At 45.3% G+C, this 12,525-nt stretch overlaps 1 protein-coding gene across 6 annotated transcripts in view; it reads right to left on the bottom strand.

Moving 5' to 3' along the window:
• Positions 1–945: 945 nt before the first annotated feature.
• The window catches only part of COL6A3 (collagen type VI alpha 3 chain), a 77,362-nt gene continuing 65,782 nt past the window's right edge, over positions 946–12,525 (bottom strand). For all 6 annotated transcript variants that reach the window (XM_057503389.1, XM_036901082.2, XM_057503390.1 and 3 more), the window contains 5 exons: positions 10,470–10,867; positions 9,512–9,775; positions 9,172–9,270; positions 2,520–2,684; positions 946–1,718 (listed from right to left, as the gene is read on the bottom strand). In XM_057503389.1, coding sequence (XP_057359372.1) covers positions 1,678–1,718; positions 2,520–2,684; positions 9,172–9,270; positions 9,512–9,775; positions 10,470–10,867 — 967 coding nt within the window. In that variant the 3' untranslated portion in view covers positions 946–1,677. The remainder of the gene's footprint in view (positions 1,719–2,519; positions 2,685–9,171; positions 9,271–9,511; positions 9,776–10,469; positions 10,868–12,525) is intronic.

The following is a 12,525-nucleotide window of genomic DNA, read 5'->3' as shown; positions in this document are numbered from 1 at the left end:
AAAGCTGCCCTGAAGTTCAAGCAGGCCTCTCAGTCCCCACGAGCTGTAGTGAGCTCAGATCCCCTCTGACCCCCGGGTTCCTGCAAGTCCCCTCAGAGGCCTGCCGCGCACCAGCCTTCCAGGCCTGCCCTTTGCCTTGGTCCCCTCCCACGCTGTCGCAGGCACAAAGCCCAGGCCCTCTGCCAGACGGGGCCCCTCTGAGTGCACTCTGAGGCTTTGACACAAAGATCTAGGTGGAAATCCTGGGGAGAGGTGACCAGCCAGCCTCCCCCCCGTCTCCCTGGCTCCAGACATGTCTGCCCTTCTCTTGTCTCATAGACTGGCTGCCAGATTCCCCCCGTCATACATGAAACACACCAAGGGCCCCAGAGCTCTGGAGAAAGCACCTGTCAGAGCTGATGGGATTTGTCAGACACATGCAGTTTCCTTCGTAAGTGGGATTCAGGGACCACCTCCATCAATATCTACTTGTTTCCTGGGTCCTTCCTAAAAACAGGAGAAAAAGATCTTTGAGGAAATAAAGAGACTTCGTGCTTTGTCTGTGAGACTCCAGAAGAGGGACAGGGACTCCTGGGCCCGCTGCCTCTCACCTCTCAGCCTCTGTGGGGCCGGAGCAAACCACTACTTGGAAGAGGAGGCCAGGGCTCTGGGGTCCAACCAGCAGTCAGAGAGGAGGAGGCAAGCCAGCCCGGCTCTTAAACGCAGAAGGCTCCAGGGGTCCTGAGCAAGGAAGTGACCCACCAGCCAGGGCATGGAATGAGGGAGCAGAAGGGGCTGCGTCCACACTGTCTGATGGAGGGCTCTCGCCACCCCCAACCCCGACCGGAAACAAAAGGGGGGCACCCAGGACCACAGGCCTGGACGGCGCCCACGTCCCCTGGCCTGGGAGTGGTTCTGACACCAGGTGCTATGGAAACAAGACAGCCGATAACGCCAAACCCAGGACACTTTCAATACACTTTATTAAAAAGTTTCTTTGTATAAATTTCCTAAAAATTTTAAAATTAAAATTAAACCCCCCCTCCAGCAAAAAAAAAATACACACACACAACATTAGAGGAATGCCAAAAATATTCTCTATTATGACTTTCTTTTCATTCTTTAATTAAGGCATTAGTCCCACCGCAGTGCACACAGATGAAGAGATTTCAGTTCCTTCTAACCAGGCTGTTTGTTAGAGGCTTTGGAAAAGGAAAAGTGGCTGGAAATCTAATCCAGGTAATTGGGGGGGAATGAAAACGTTGGACTCCTGTTTATTTGCCGTACATAGGCTTTCCATCTAAAGTCATGCTTAAGAGAAGAAACAAGGGGCCAGGCAGAAGTACAGAGAGCAGCTGTGAAATTCAGAGTTATTTTCTAGACCTCCCATTTGCCCAAATCAGGCATAAGGTGAAACTCCAGAGGGAATCTGCATTTATAGAAACGTTCACACCAACACCAGCAGTGGATAACTATAACACGACACGCAGTCTACACTATAACCGCCTGGAGACAGAGCCCTGGGCCCACAGACACACGTAGCACCATATCGATAGGTCTTGCGGCAGAGCGGCTCCTCCCAGGTTCGAGGGTAAGTCAAAGCGCGAAACGGTACAGGGCCAGGCCGTCCACACCGGAGCTGCTACGGACATGACTCACTGACTCCGTCAAGAGGTATGTGTCGCCGGCTGGCCACGCCTAGGTCCCAATGGCAGCGATGACTCTGGGGTTCGCCAGCGCTGAGCATTGATGGATGGGGCAGGTGAGATGCAGGAGGGAGAGACGAGGAGGGAAAAAGCCACATTACTGACCAAAAAAGGACACTATTGCTCATGAAATGGATCTCACGGCCTCTGGTTTTCCTCGCCAACCTCACTTCTCTGCTCAATATGTTCAGCTCTTCCCTGGGAGCGTCCTGGCCTGCAGTCTGAGACCCGCTGTGCAGCGTGACCCCATTCTCACCTTGAGTCACCTTCCAGGCCTTTATGCAAATGGAACTCACCCCTTTCTGGCACCGGCCCCAGGCTCTCTGTGAAGCTGTTCGTATTTTATTACCAGTTGAGGTGTCCAATATCATAAATAGATGATCCAATATCACATGAATGACTCTGGTATCCACATTATTATTTCCCATTAGAAGCAAAATTATATAAAGATAAATATCTGGGGCTTATTCATATCTGGTGTTACCCATAATTGTTCATTATATTATTTTCCTACTACTAATCATGTTTGTTACAATATTTTATGAATAACAGGGACTGAATAACACATCTGAAGGGTGAGGAAGTGTAGGGCCATGTGTTTCTTCACCAGCAAAAATGCAAGTATACAAGTATGTTTTTAGTAAATAATAATAATTCAGAAAATTAATTTTATGTGTTTCATTTGACTATCTTCCTTATCTGAGGATACAATGTGTCTTCCTTCTCATATCTACCATTACCACAGTAATTTAAGTATTTTTAAAAGGTGAATTATTGGCCTGGATCTCGCATCCGATTTGCCAAAGCCACAGACAGGAAAGAATGCTGACTTACCAGGAGGGCAGACCTTTTCACATTCTTCCTGTGAATTAAATCTGTTCTCGTTTCCACCACAGCCTCCGTACCAGAATCGCACACAGCTTTTCATCTCTAAATCATGGTACCATTTCAGTATAAACTTCCTGCAAGTTCCTTCATCCTTTGGGAACTTACATATATCTTGAATAACAAGATGAGAAAAAGGCATGAATTAGCTCAAGGCACTCTGCTCCTGGTGCAGGTCCGGCCACCATGTTCTCAAACAGAAGAAAAGGGCTTCAGGGAGGGAAACGCCCCTCAGCACCCCCACACCTCAGCCTCCTCACTGCCAAACGGACGTCATGATCACCTATGGCCTTGGGGGCAATAAATACAGTCATGTCAATGAAAAGGCTTCATATGCTGCACTCAGAATCCCAAATGAAAGCTATGGCTATTGGACAATCTGAGATGAAATGAACCGTTTCTCCCCTTTCCAACCACTGCACCATTTACCCTGCAGTTCCTTCAGTGCTAGATTCCCAGACAAGACTGAATCTTAAAACCTTGGAGTTTTCTAGTCCTTGGCAAAATAGCAATTAAGTTCTGTCAAAATAAAGTTCAAAAATAGAGCCATACATCGCACTACAAGTCAAGAAGATTGAAAATAAAAGTTAAGCAGAAAAGGAAAATCCTTTATGATGTGTGCATGTGCACATACATGTTGTGTGTACATATGTGTAGCCTGAGTGCCTTCCTGACCAGCCAAATTGAACCAGTAAGTAACCAGAAGAGCTCATACTGATGCAAAATTCACGATGCAAAAATGTCACATAGCAAAGTTATTTTGAAGATAGATAAACATTCTTTTCCCCGTTTATGTTTTAAATGCATACTCCTGAAGTTTATGTTTTAAATGCATACTCCTGATGTAGCCCAGCTGCAAAGTAAAAGCAAGATTCTCCAAGAGGCCTGTAAAGGAAAGTTTATGGTTCATCCACAGTCAAACTGTTTACAGAATTTTCTGGCACACTCCAGATCATGTTGGGAAAGAGCAGTGTTATTGTCAATCGTTATCTGGAAGTTTGACAAATGTAAACCTTCCTTTGACAAAACTCCTTGGAGTGGACAGTGCTACATGTTCACATGAGTTAGGTCCTGACTCGCTCCGCACCCCCCTGCAGCTCACATCTGCATGCACCTTTATCCCCAGCTACGTGGGCTGCTCACAGCTGCACGGGTGGTGAGCATCTGCAGTTCTCGGGAAGGAAAAGGAAAACCTAAATCTTGAGGTAGAGAATCAAAGCTTGGGTCAACCACAACAGACCAGACTTGAAGAGACATGCCAGTGGAGCAGACACAGGGTTGAGGCTCAGAACTGGTCTAAAACACTCCCTGGTGACTCTGGGGAAGCTGTCGCCCAAGCATGAGGAGTTGGTGGCCCCACGACTACAACAGTTCCTAGTTGCAGACCCTCTCAGAGGCCCAGAAGCCTGCGGTGCTTACCAAGAGCCTTCCCAAGCCAATGAAGTCAGAATAAAATGATGACAATTTACTGAAACAACTTTCTTCCTCTCAAATGTGCCAACAACTGAAGGGAAATGCCTGTCTTTCACGGAATGTCATGGAAGAGGCTGAGCAAGGCAAGCTTATCCAGCCACCAACCATAGCCCTCATTTACCGGGGGGTTGCCTGTTAGCATGATGCCCAGGCCAAATGGTTGCCTGCCTCATCCCGTCTCCTTCCCCAGAGCATCTCCCAAATGGCCAAGTTTGTACCAAGTGCACTCAGTGTTGAACACTGATTGGCTCAAAAAGCACAAGGAAACTTCACATTTTTAACTTTGTTATAAGTGTACCTGTAGTTAAGTTTTAGACCCTTTGCTCTTTCAGATCTTAACCAATAGACTTTTATTTTCAAAGACTTTCATACTTAGCAATAAAAAAGTGCTGAACACTCTTGGAGGCTCAACATAACCCAAACATTACAACTGATATAGATAACATTCTCATGCAGCAATAGCACACAGTCTTGAAGATAAGTATTTCTCTTTAACCAACTACAGAAAATATTTATAGCTACTTAATTTACCTCCACTTGTAGGTAAGTTAGTTCCTTAAATCAGTATTAATATAACATCAATATTTTCCCAATTACATCATTTTGTGCAAGCCAGTGCTGCCAATCAAATACTGTACTTCATTAAATCTAAGGTATCTTAATTTTATTATGCATTATTATTTTATATTGCACTAAGTAAGACAAGACACAGCCAATAAACCATGACTTGTCATCAGTGGCAAATCACATTTCAATTTCAGAATTGTTAGAATGGGAAAATTGTGCATCTTAGAACCAATAAAATAAAGAAAACATTGGTGAGCTTATTTCTTTCAGAGCTATGTAATTAATGAGGTAATGCCTGTTCAGACAAAATGTGGTCATTTCTACAGATGGCTAAATTCTAAAATAAGTGAGAAAGAATGTCACACATTCGGTTAGTTATTCTGGCTCTCTTCTGTGTTGAAACTTTTCTTTGACACCTATGGGTAAGCCAGGAATTTAGGATTCATTTTGTCATGTCGCATAAAGGGAATTTTCTGAGTAAAAGTTTGCTGTCACTTAGAAACTTCAGAGAATCTTAGCTTTAGTAAGAATACACACAGGAAATATCCTTCCAAGGCCTCTTTAGCCAAAAATGAGGAGGAGGAGAGAGATGTACCAAAAACCAAAAACCAAAATTAGCAGCTAGCAGCCTGGGAAAGCCAGCAGGAACAAAGCATGCTGGGCAAACACGCACGCAGCCAACACTTCCTGAGACGGGGAGACCAACCAAAGATTGGCTTAATTGTTGCTCACTGACACTTACAGGCAACAAACTAATCACAGATTCTTTAGATGCTGAGGAAAGAAAAGACCGGGATGGCATTTGGGGAGGGGATTGTTTTGTTTTGTGGAGGAAAAGACAAGTATTAACCACTGGAAATGGAATCACGCCATCTTGCAAAGCCTGGAATCCTGAGTGGTCCATAATGATGCCATCAGTCTGCTAACCTCATCAACTTCATCTCAAAGCCTAGGTAGGCCTTCTGGCCACACCCCATGCCAAACAGGGCCAGGCCTCATCAGGGGGACAAGGGATCCCCTCACAAGAGTGTCCTCCCATCAAGTGCTTGTGTCAAATAAAGAGATGACTGATAGAGAAGCATCTGGTAAATGTGAATTTCAACACGGGTGAACATTAACACGTGCCAGTGAGAACTCAAGTGTTACAACTGTTACAACTGCTCACTCTTCTCCTTCATGAAGAGGACAGACCAGAGACTTTCTCAGTGCATAGAATCTTGCTCACAAATTCCTGCATAGATTACAAACCCTCGTCACCACATATCTTAACTCCAAAGTGCTAAACTATGACAAAGCACAGTTCCTTAAGATGGAATCAGAACCCAGTGAACCTCCTATTCATGAAGTTAAAAAAGCAAAGAAAAGTATCTAATACTGAGAAAGGGACACATTTCTATAATGCAAACCAAGTTCTAATTAACTCGTGCTGCAGAAAGTAAGAGGAATTAAACTGTATTCATGTCCTCATATAAATGCTATTTTTAGAACTCAATCTTGCCTGCATTGTCTCAAAAATACATTCTGGAGAAATAACACATATGGTGGGAGTTGCTTTTGGATGCAAACATATACGCTACTACTGAGTAAGAATATAGTTATTATATTTGTTTAAAGTTACTTTGCAAAATGTTTTGTTGTCACTCCTTCTATCTGCAAAAAGATGAATATCACAAAAATATTTGACCCCTGGGAAAAGTTTCTAAGATGCTTAATTAAGGACAGGAGAGGTTAGGAAGGAGGGAGTATGACAAGCTCTCATCTCCTAATTCTGGTTACCCATTTTGAATTTTAAATATTTTAAAGTGAATGTCTAATTAATTTAATTGAAAAAGCTCTCAAAAATGGTGTGTGTGTGTGCATGCACACGTGGTGCACACACACTTCTACATGTCCACTAAGCAAATGTGTTTTAATCATGAGCTTCTCCTGGCAAATCACTGTTTTGACACTGTGTGGACTGGAGAGCAATTACACAGAACCTTGTTCTTAAGAAAAGCAGGTAATTTCTATCTTCACTGTGACTTAAATTGCCAGGTGGGAAATACACACATAAGCATGTGTGCAAACACACATTCAAGTCCTGGGTTTGAGGCTATGTACTGAACCAGAATGGAGGAGAAAGATTTGGCATCATCCCCATCTACCTTCTACCTATGTCCTTGAAAGGCACACAGCCCCAATTGTAAACAGTCCTTTCTCTCTGTCACATGGACAGAGGCATCTAGGTAGACAGGTCTGCCTTGAAAACACCTTCGTGACTCGGAACTATGACTCAGTCTTAAAAAACAAAACAAAACAACCCAGCCAGATTCTTGTTTAAAGATTGTGCTGTTTATATTAACTAAACACTGTTTATATATTCTCATCCCTTCTGGACCACACATAAAAGAGCCCCAAACATCCCCAAATCTGGCCATGGGGTTTCCTCCTAGCCATTTTCTCTCAATGAAGCACTGGATTCAATAGAAATTTTACATTTCCTGCACTCTACAAGGAGTAAATTTGCCAATGAGTGGGAAATAATATCCAGATTCCAGAGACTTTTAAGTTAGAGTTTCTTCTATTCCTGACCCCTATCTTTGGGGAAATCTTACTAAGTTCTTTGTGGCTTCTGTCTGAACTCAAGCGCCAAGCTGGCAAACCTGATGGAGGGAACTCAGGCAGGGAGCTGGGACAGGTTGGGAGCAGTGGGGTCCCCCAGGGCAGGGCACAAATATTCGCCCTGGCCCCTGGATGCAGGACTCAGAAAACAGCTTACAAGCAGAGACAAAGGGGGTTGAGAACTAAGTTTCCTTCTCCATCCCAAACCTGCACTCCACAAGCCTACTTCGTTTTTTTTTTTCAGTTTGAGTCATAACATTAAAAGTTTCTATAAAAACTTTTCATGCAATCCCTGAGAAGTTAAAGCTTAATTACCCAACTTACCATTAATTGTTCCTATAAATTTCTATCAAGAAGAGAGAACTCCTTGTTTTTCTGTCAGTCTCTCCACTGGAAAGGCAAGAAGAATCTGGAAACCACATGGCTATCCCTAACATAAACCGATTCCAAAACTTGTTTCCAGAAGCAAACTATTTTAGACACTTTTCAGTTCCATAAGTAGTTCATGTCTTCACCCTTATTATGTGTACATCTATATGTGTAATAGCTCCCCAATTCCTACACTGATTTACTCTCTTTCTGGTAACCCCTGAAGCCACATGTCAGTATGGGATGTAGCAGTATTGAGGGATGGAGAGATAATAGATGATGGAGAGGCAGAGATCTATAGATATACATGATACACATATACATACAGATAGATATATACACATATATATGGACATAGGGTGAGTCCATCAATGCAATAAAACAGCCTAGCAATAAATAGAAAAGATCCCCTCTAGAAACAACTAAAAGGATCAAAAGCCCTATTCCCAGAAGTCCCCAAAGTGATGATATGTGGAGTTAGAAACTATCCAATATTATGTAAACACAGATGAGAGGGTGCAAACACTACAGAAGGGGGAAGGTGGAGAAACAAATATCACTTTAAAAACTTACAGTAGAAAGAATGAAATGAGGTAATCTCATGGATAGCTCAAAAAAAGAATGTGCTGTTGCTCTGGCAATGCAATGCCTGTTGGGAAAGCTGCTTTTAAATCTAGCTCGATACAAAAGCAGCCAGGCCCCCTGGGAATGCCTTTCACCGTGATCGACTGCAGAAATAAACACTGCAAAGAGATATGCCTTCCTCCTCCTGACTGTAGCCAATACCCCAAAACTAATGAACTGTCCCTGTAGTTTGCAGAAACCTTTGCTATAAAACAATAATAGAGCGAAATGCCCAGTGAATTTTAACTTTGGGTATTGGCACCACCATCTTTGGCACAACACTCTTGAGCAAAGCATATCAACTATTTCAGTAACCGGTTTCGGATGGATGAACTCCCTGAGCTCACATTCTGCTGAGTGAGGGGCTACAGGTCTCTCCGACCCACTGCCCAGGCCCTGGAGTAACTGTTGTCAGTCTCCAAAGCATGTCTAATAGTCACGGATTTGACACAAGCTGTGCACACACTCACACTCAGGCGCAGAGAGTGGTGAGCTAGACCAGGCCAGGGTGCGGGAGCAGAATCAGGACCAGAACGTTTGGAAGTGACATGGATCCCCTCCAAACCCATGTATTGCAGGGGTTCCAGTCTGGGTTGTCTTGTGTTCTTCTAAGCAGTTTCTTATTAGATTAAATCACTGAGTGGATGAAACCCTACTCTGCAAATGCACAGACCCCAGTCTGAGGCGCAGAGGAAATGACTAACACACATGCGTTCCTGGCTACAGCCCCCAAAGCAACTCCCATCCAGTTTTCTCTAAAAGACTGGTGACAGGCCAGGCTCGTGTCCATTTACAACTTGGAATATGCAGGAGAGACCAGGCGGCCACACAGGGCCGATTCCCCACGGAAGCCATGCCTGGCCTGAGAACTGGAATCCCAGCAGACAAATAAGACTTCAAAGGCTTTAAAACCTGTGGGAGATTGTATCTGGGTGCTGCTCATGGGCCTAATGCTTCCAGGACTCACCTGTTTCGCTACCAGCCAGCAGGTCTGTGCTCACCACTAGATGGCTGGTCAAACTAGAAGCTCCCTTCTCTGGTTGTGGTGGCGGAGGCGGAGTTTTCTCTATAAAAGAAAAATGTATGCAACGAGTAGGGAACTCAGAAACAGAAGGTCTTAGGGGCCCTGAGGGACTGAGGCACGCCTGCCTTCCTGGATTAACGTCGTATACAAGGGTGACCCCTGGAAACACAGAGACCAGAGAAGTCTCTGTGGACACTGCTTATGGCTGTGGTCCGGGAGCTCCTGCCTCAGATCCCATGTAAAAATCAGGCACTAGCTTTTCTTAAACCAACCAGGTACTTACTTGTACTGAAACTTCCTTGGTAGGTGGCTCTGACCTGAGACTTCAGGAAGCAGACCACCACGACATGGTACGTCTGCCCCGCGAGCAGGCCCGCAATGACGCGGTCCGTGACCGTGAGGTTCTGCTTCAGAACCAAGGACTGGTCATGGGCCAAGGTGACGGCGAGGCTGTAGAAGTAAGGACCGGGGGGCTCAGGCTTCTCCCACTGGAGTCTGGCGCTGTTTTCTGTGATCTCAGACACGTGGACCTCCCGAGGTGCCCTACCTGGAAGGGAGATCAAAGCAGGGTGTGGGAGTGTGGAGATGAAAATATAAAACCCTAATGCCTATAACACATAGGCCAGAGATGAGACCTGAAGGACATGCATCAGTGACTGTTGATCTGAAATTTAGGTGAGACAGAAAACTACTCCCCTATTCAAGCTCCTGAGAAGTACTGGTCTTGTAACCTACCAATGTGTATGAAATGCAATTAAAAATCTCCTAATTCATCAGCAAGGCACATTACTACTTTTCTTTCCATTGAAAATCTCTCTTACTAAGGAGAAACTTTGAAAATACGTGGTCCAGTGTGCCGACTGACGTGAAGTGCTCAATACAGAACAAGCCCAGAGAGGACAGACAGCTCCCCCCCTCACCCAAGTCAAGGTGCAGCATTCAGGGCTTGGGGAGGGAGCAGGAGAAGGGAGGGGCCGAGCCTGGGAGACACTCAGGGCGGGAGAGCTGCTCTTTGTCTGGGACGCATCAGCCTCCCAGGGGGTAAGAGAAAGATTACTTTCTAATATAGATAAAAAGCAATGCTCTGTGATTTCATGCTCTGACCTGCACCTTTTAAAGTACATCCTCCATAGGTACGGATCCCAGGCCAATGCCTGCGTTTAACTGCTCTGTGAACAGGCTTCAAGGGACATGCGCTGGATGCAGTAAAAAGAGATGGCACATTTGGACCCCTTTCTTACCCACAGGCTTGGCAGCAGCTGGTTTGGTGGCAGCCACTTTGGCTGCCTGTGGCTTGGGGGCCTCGGGTTTGGCAGCTGAGGGTTTGGCAGTGGTGGGGGGTCTTACAGCCACTGGCTTTGCTGCCACTGCAGGTCTGACAGCAGCTGTCTTCATGGCCTCGGGCTTCACAGCCACAGGTCTTGCCACGGCCGGCTTCACAGCGGCCGGCTTCACCGTGGCCGGCTTCACCACAGCTGGCTTCACCGCGGCTGGCTTTACAGCGACCGGCTTCACAACTGGCAGGTTTACCACTGTCACTGGCTTTGTTGTGCTTGTCACTGGTTCCGTGGTGGCCACTGGCTTTGTCGTGGTCACTGGTTTGGATGTAGGACTTGAAGTAACATTATTCGGAACATTTCTGTCAAAACAAATCACATATTGTTTCAACCCACCGTATTTTTGCCTGCTATCTAAAACAGACAAAGACATAACCCCATGAGCTATGCAAAATTTGCTGCTATCAAAGTACAGGCAGTAATTTTATATATTACATTCACTATTGCATATATTAAATCCCTTATTTTTAGAATCTGTTCCACAGAAAAGATACTGTACAGCACATAAGGGAATACAATCATTAAAAAGGAAACTTGTACTATAAATGTATCTGACATATTATTTTCAATTTATAAACTAGAAGCAGAGAGAAAGTAAATACAAAATAATAGATACTACAATAATTTTTATTGTTAATTAAATAATATTGAACAATGTTCTCATTATAAGCATTGACCAACTAAAAAATATACACCAAAAATTAAGTAAAATCAGTTAATAGCTACTCTCATTTTGAGAAAGTATCCATTCAAACAAAACACCATGTTGAGCTGGAAAATCAGTATGTCAGCATGTAGCTTCACACCCAGAGCTTATTGTACATTTTTGTTTGTATTAATCTGTGTGCATGTGTTCATTTCTTGTCCTGAGATGAATATTCATTATTTTGTAAGCATCATTCTATATGTCATATATAGTACATTTTCGAGTTAGAATCATAAAACTTCAAATACTAGGTTATTTTATTCATTCTGTTTTCCTAAAGATGAGGTTGGGCCAACTTTGGGGAATGTTCGTGAGAAACTACGAAGATGATTCACTGCTAAGAAAGGCACCCCTGTGGACGCCGACCCAGCAGGACTAGCATCAGGGCACCGGAAAAGGGTCACAGCTGCCTTGCTGATGGTTCTCGTCTTACCAGGCTGAGAGGCGAAGCGCTGTCCCTGAGGGCCGAGGCAAGAGGGGAAGGGCTTATGGAGGGGGAGAGAGAAGGGGGCAGTAGGAAGAGGGTGGCTCCCTTCCCCGCCCTGGAGGGCGGGCAGGACCACATGGCCACTTTCCAAGGATAATTAAAATTCACATCTCCTCTTCCCCCAAAACACGACACACCACGGCCTTCTCTTGCTGCCAAATTGCCTGAACTCAGTTCCTGTCACCAGGTGCCCCTCACCTAGCCCTCTGCCACAAGACCCTCCTCTCTGCTTCTGGAGTTGGCACCAGAGACAGAGCTGGGCACAGGGCCACTGAGCCCATGCCAGGTGGACAGCATCCCACCCATCCCCCGCCCCACCAGGCATCCTTGTAGAACATGCGTGTTGCCTCCCAGTTACCACCATCACCTGTGTTATTATAACACTGATCATTTTAAGAAGACTTGGAACCCAGTTTTCTGCTTAATGTATCCAATCCCTTTATATGAAATAGTTTCATACCAGATATGGTAGACTGTCCGGACATGTGGCCCAAAGGCCAACCATCTCTGCACCCATGGCCTTCACAGTGCGACACGACAGGTCCTCTCGAGCCTAGTACCCCACTCCTGAATTCAGCTAGGCTGGCCTTGGGACACGCTTTGGCCAATGTGATGCGGCAGGAGTAACAGTGTGCCAGCTCTAGCCTCGGCCTCAAGAAGCCTTCGCATTCCTCCTTCTCTCGTGGAGCCCTGCCCACTCACCCTGCGAACGAGCCCAGGCTTGCCTACTGGAGAACAGGAGCCCCCAGCGGGCAGGGATGAGCCAT

The sequence above is a fragment of the Manis pentadactyla genome, chromosome 6 (genome assembly GCF_030020395.1).
Source record: "Manis pentadactyla isolate mManPen7 chromosome 6, mManPen7.hap1, whole genome shotgun sequence".
Taxonomy (NCBI): Eukaryota; Metazoa; Chordata; class Mammalia; order Pholidota; family Manidae; genus Manis; species Manis pentadactyla.
This window is presented reverse-complemented; position numbering and strand designations above follow the sequence as displayed.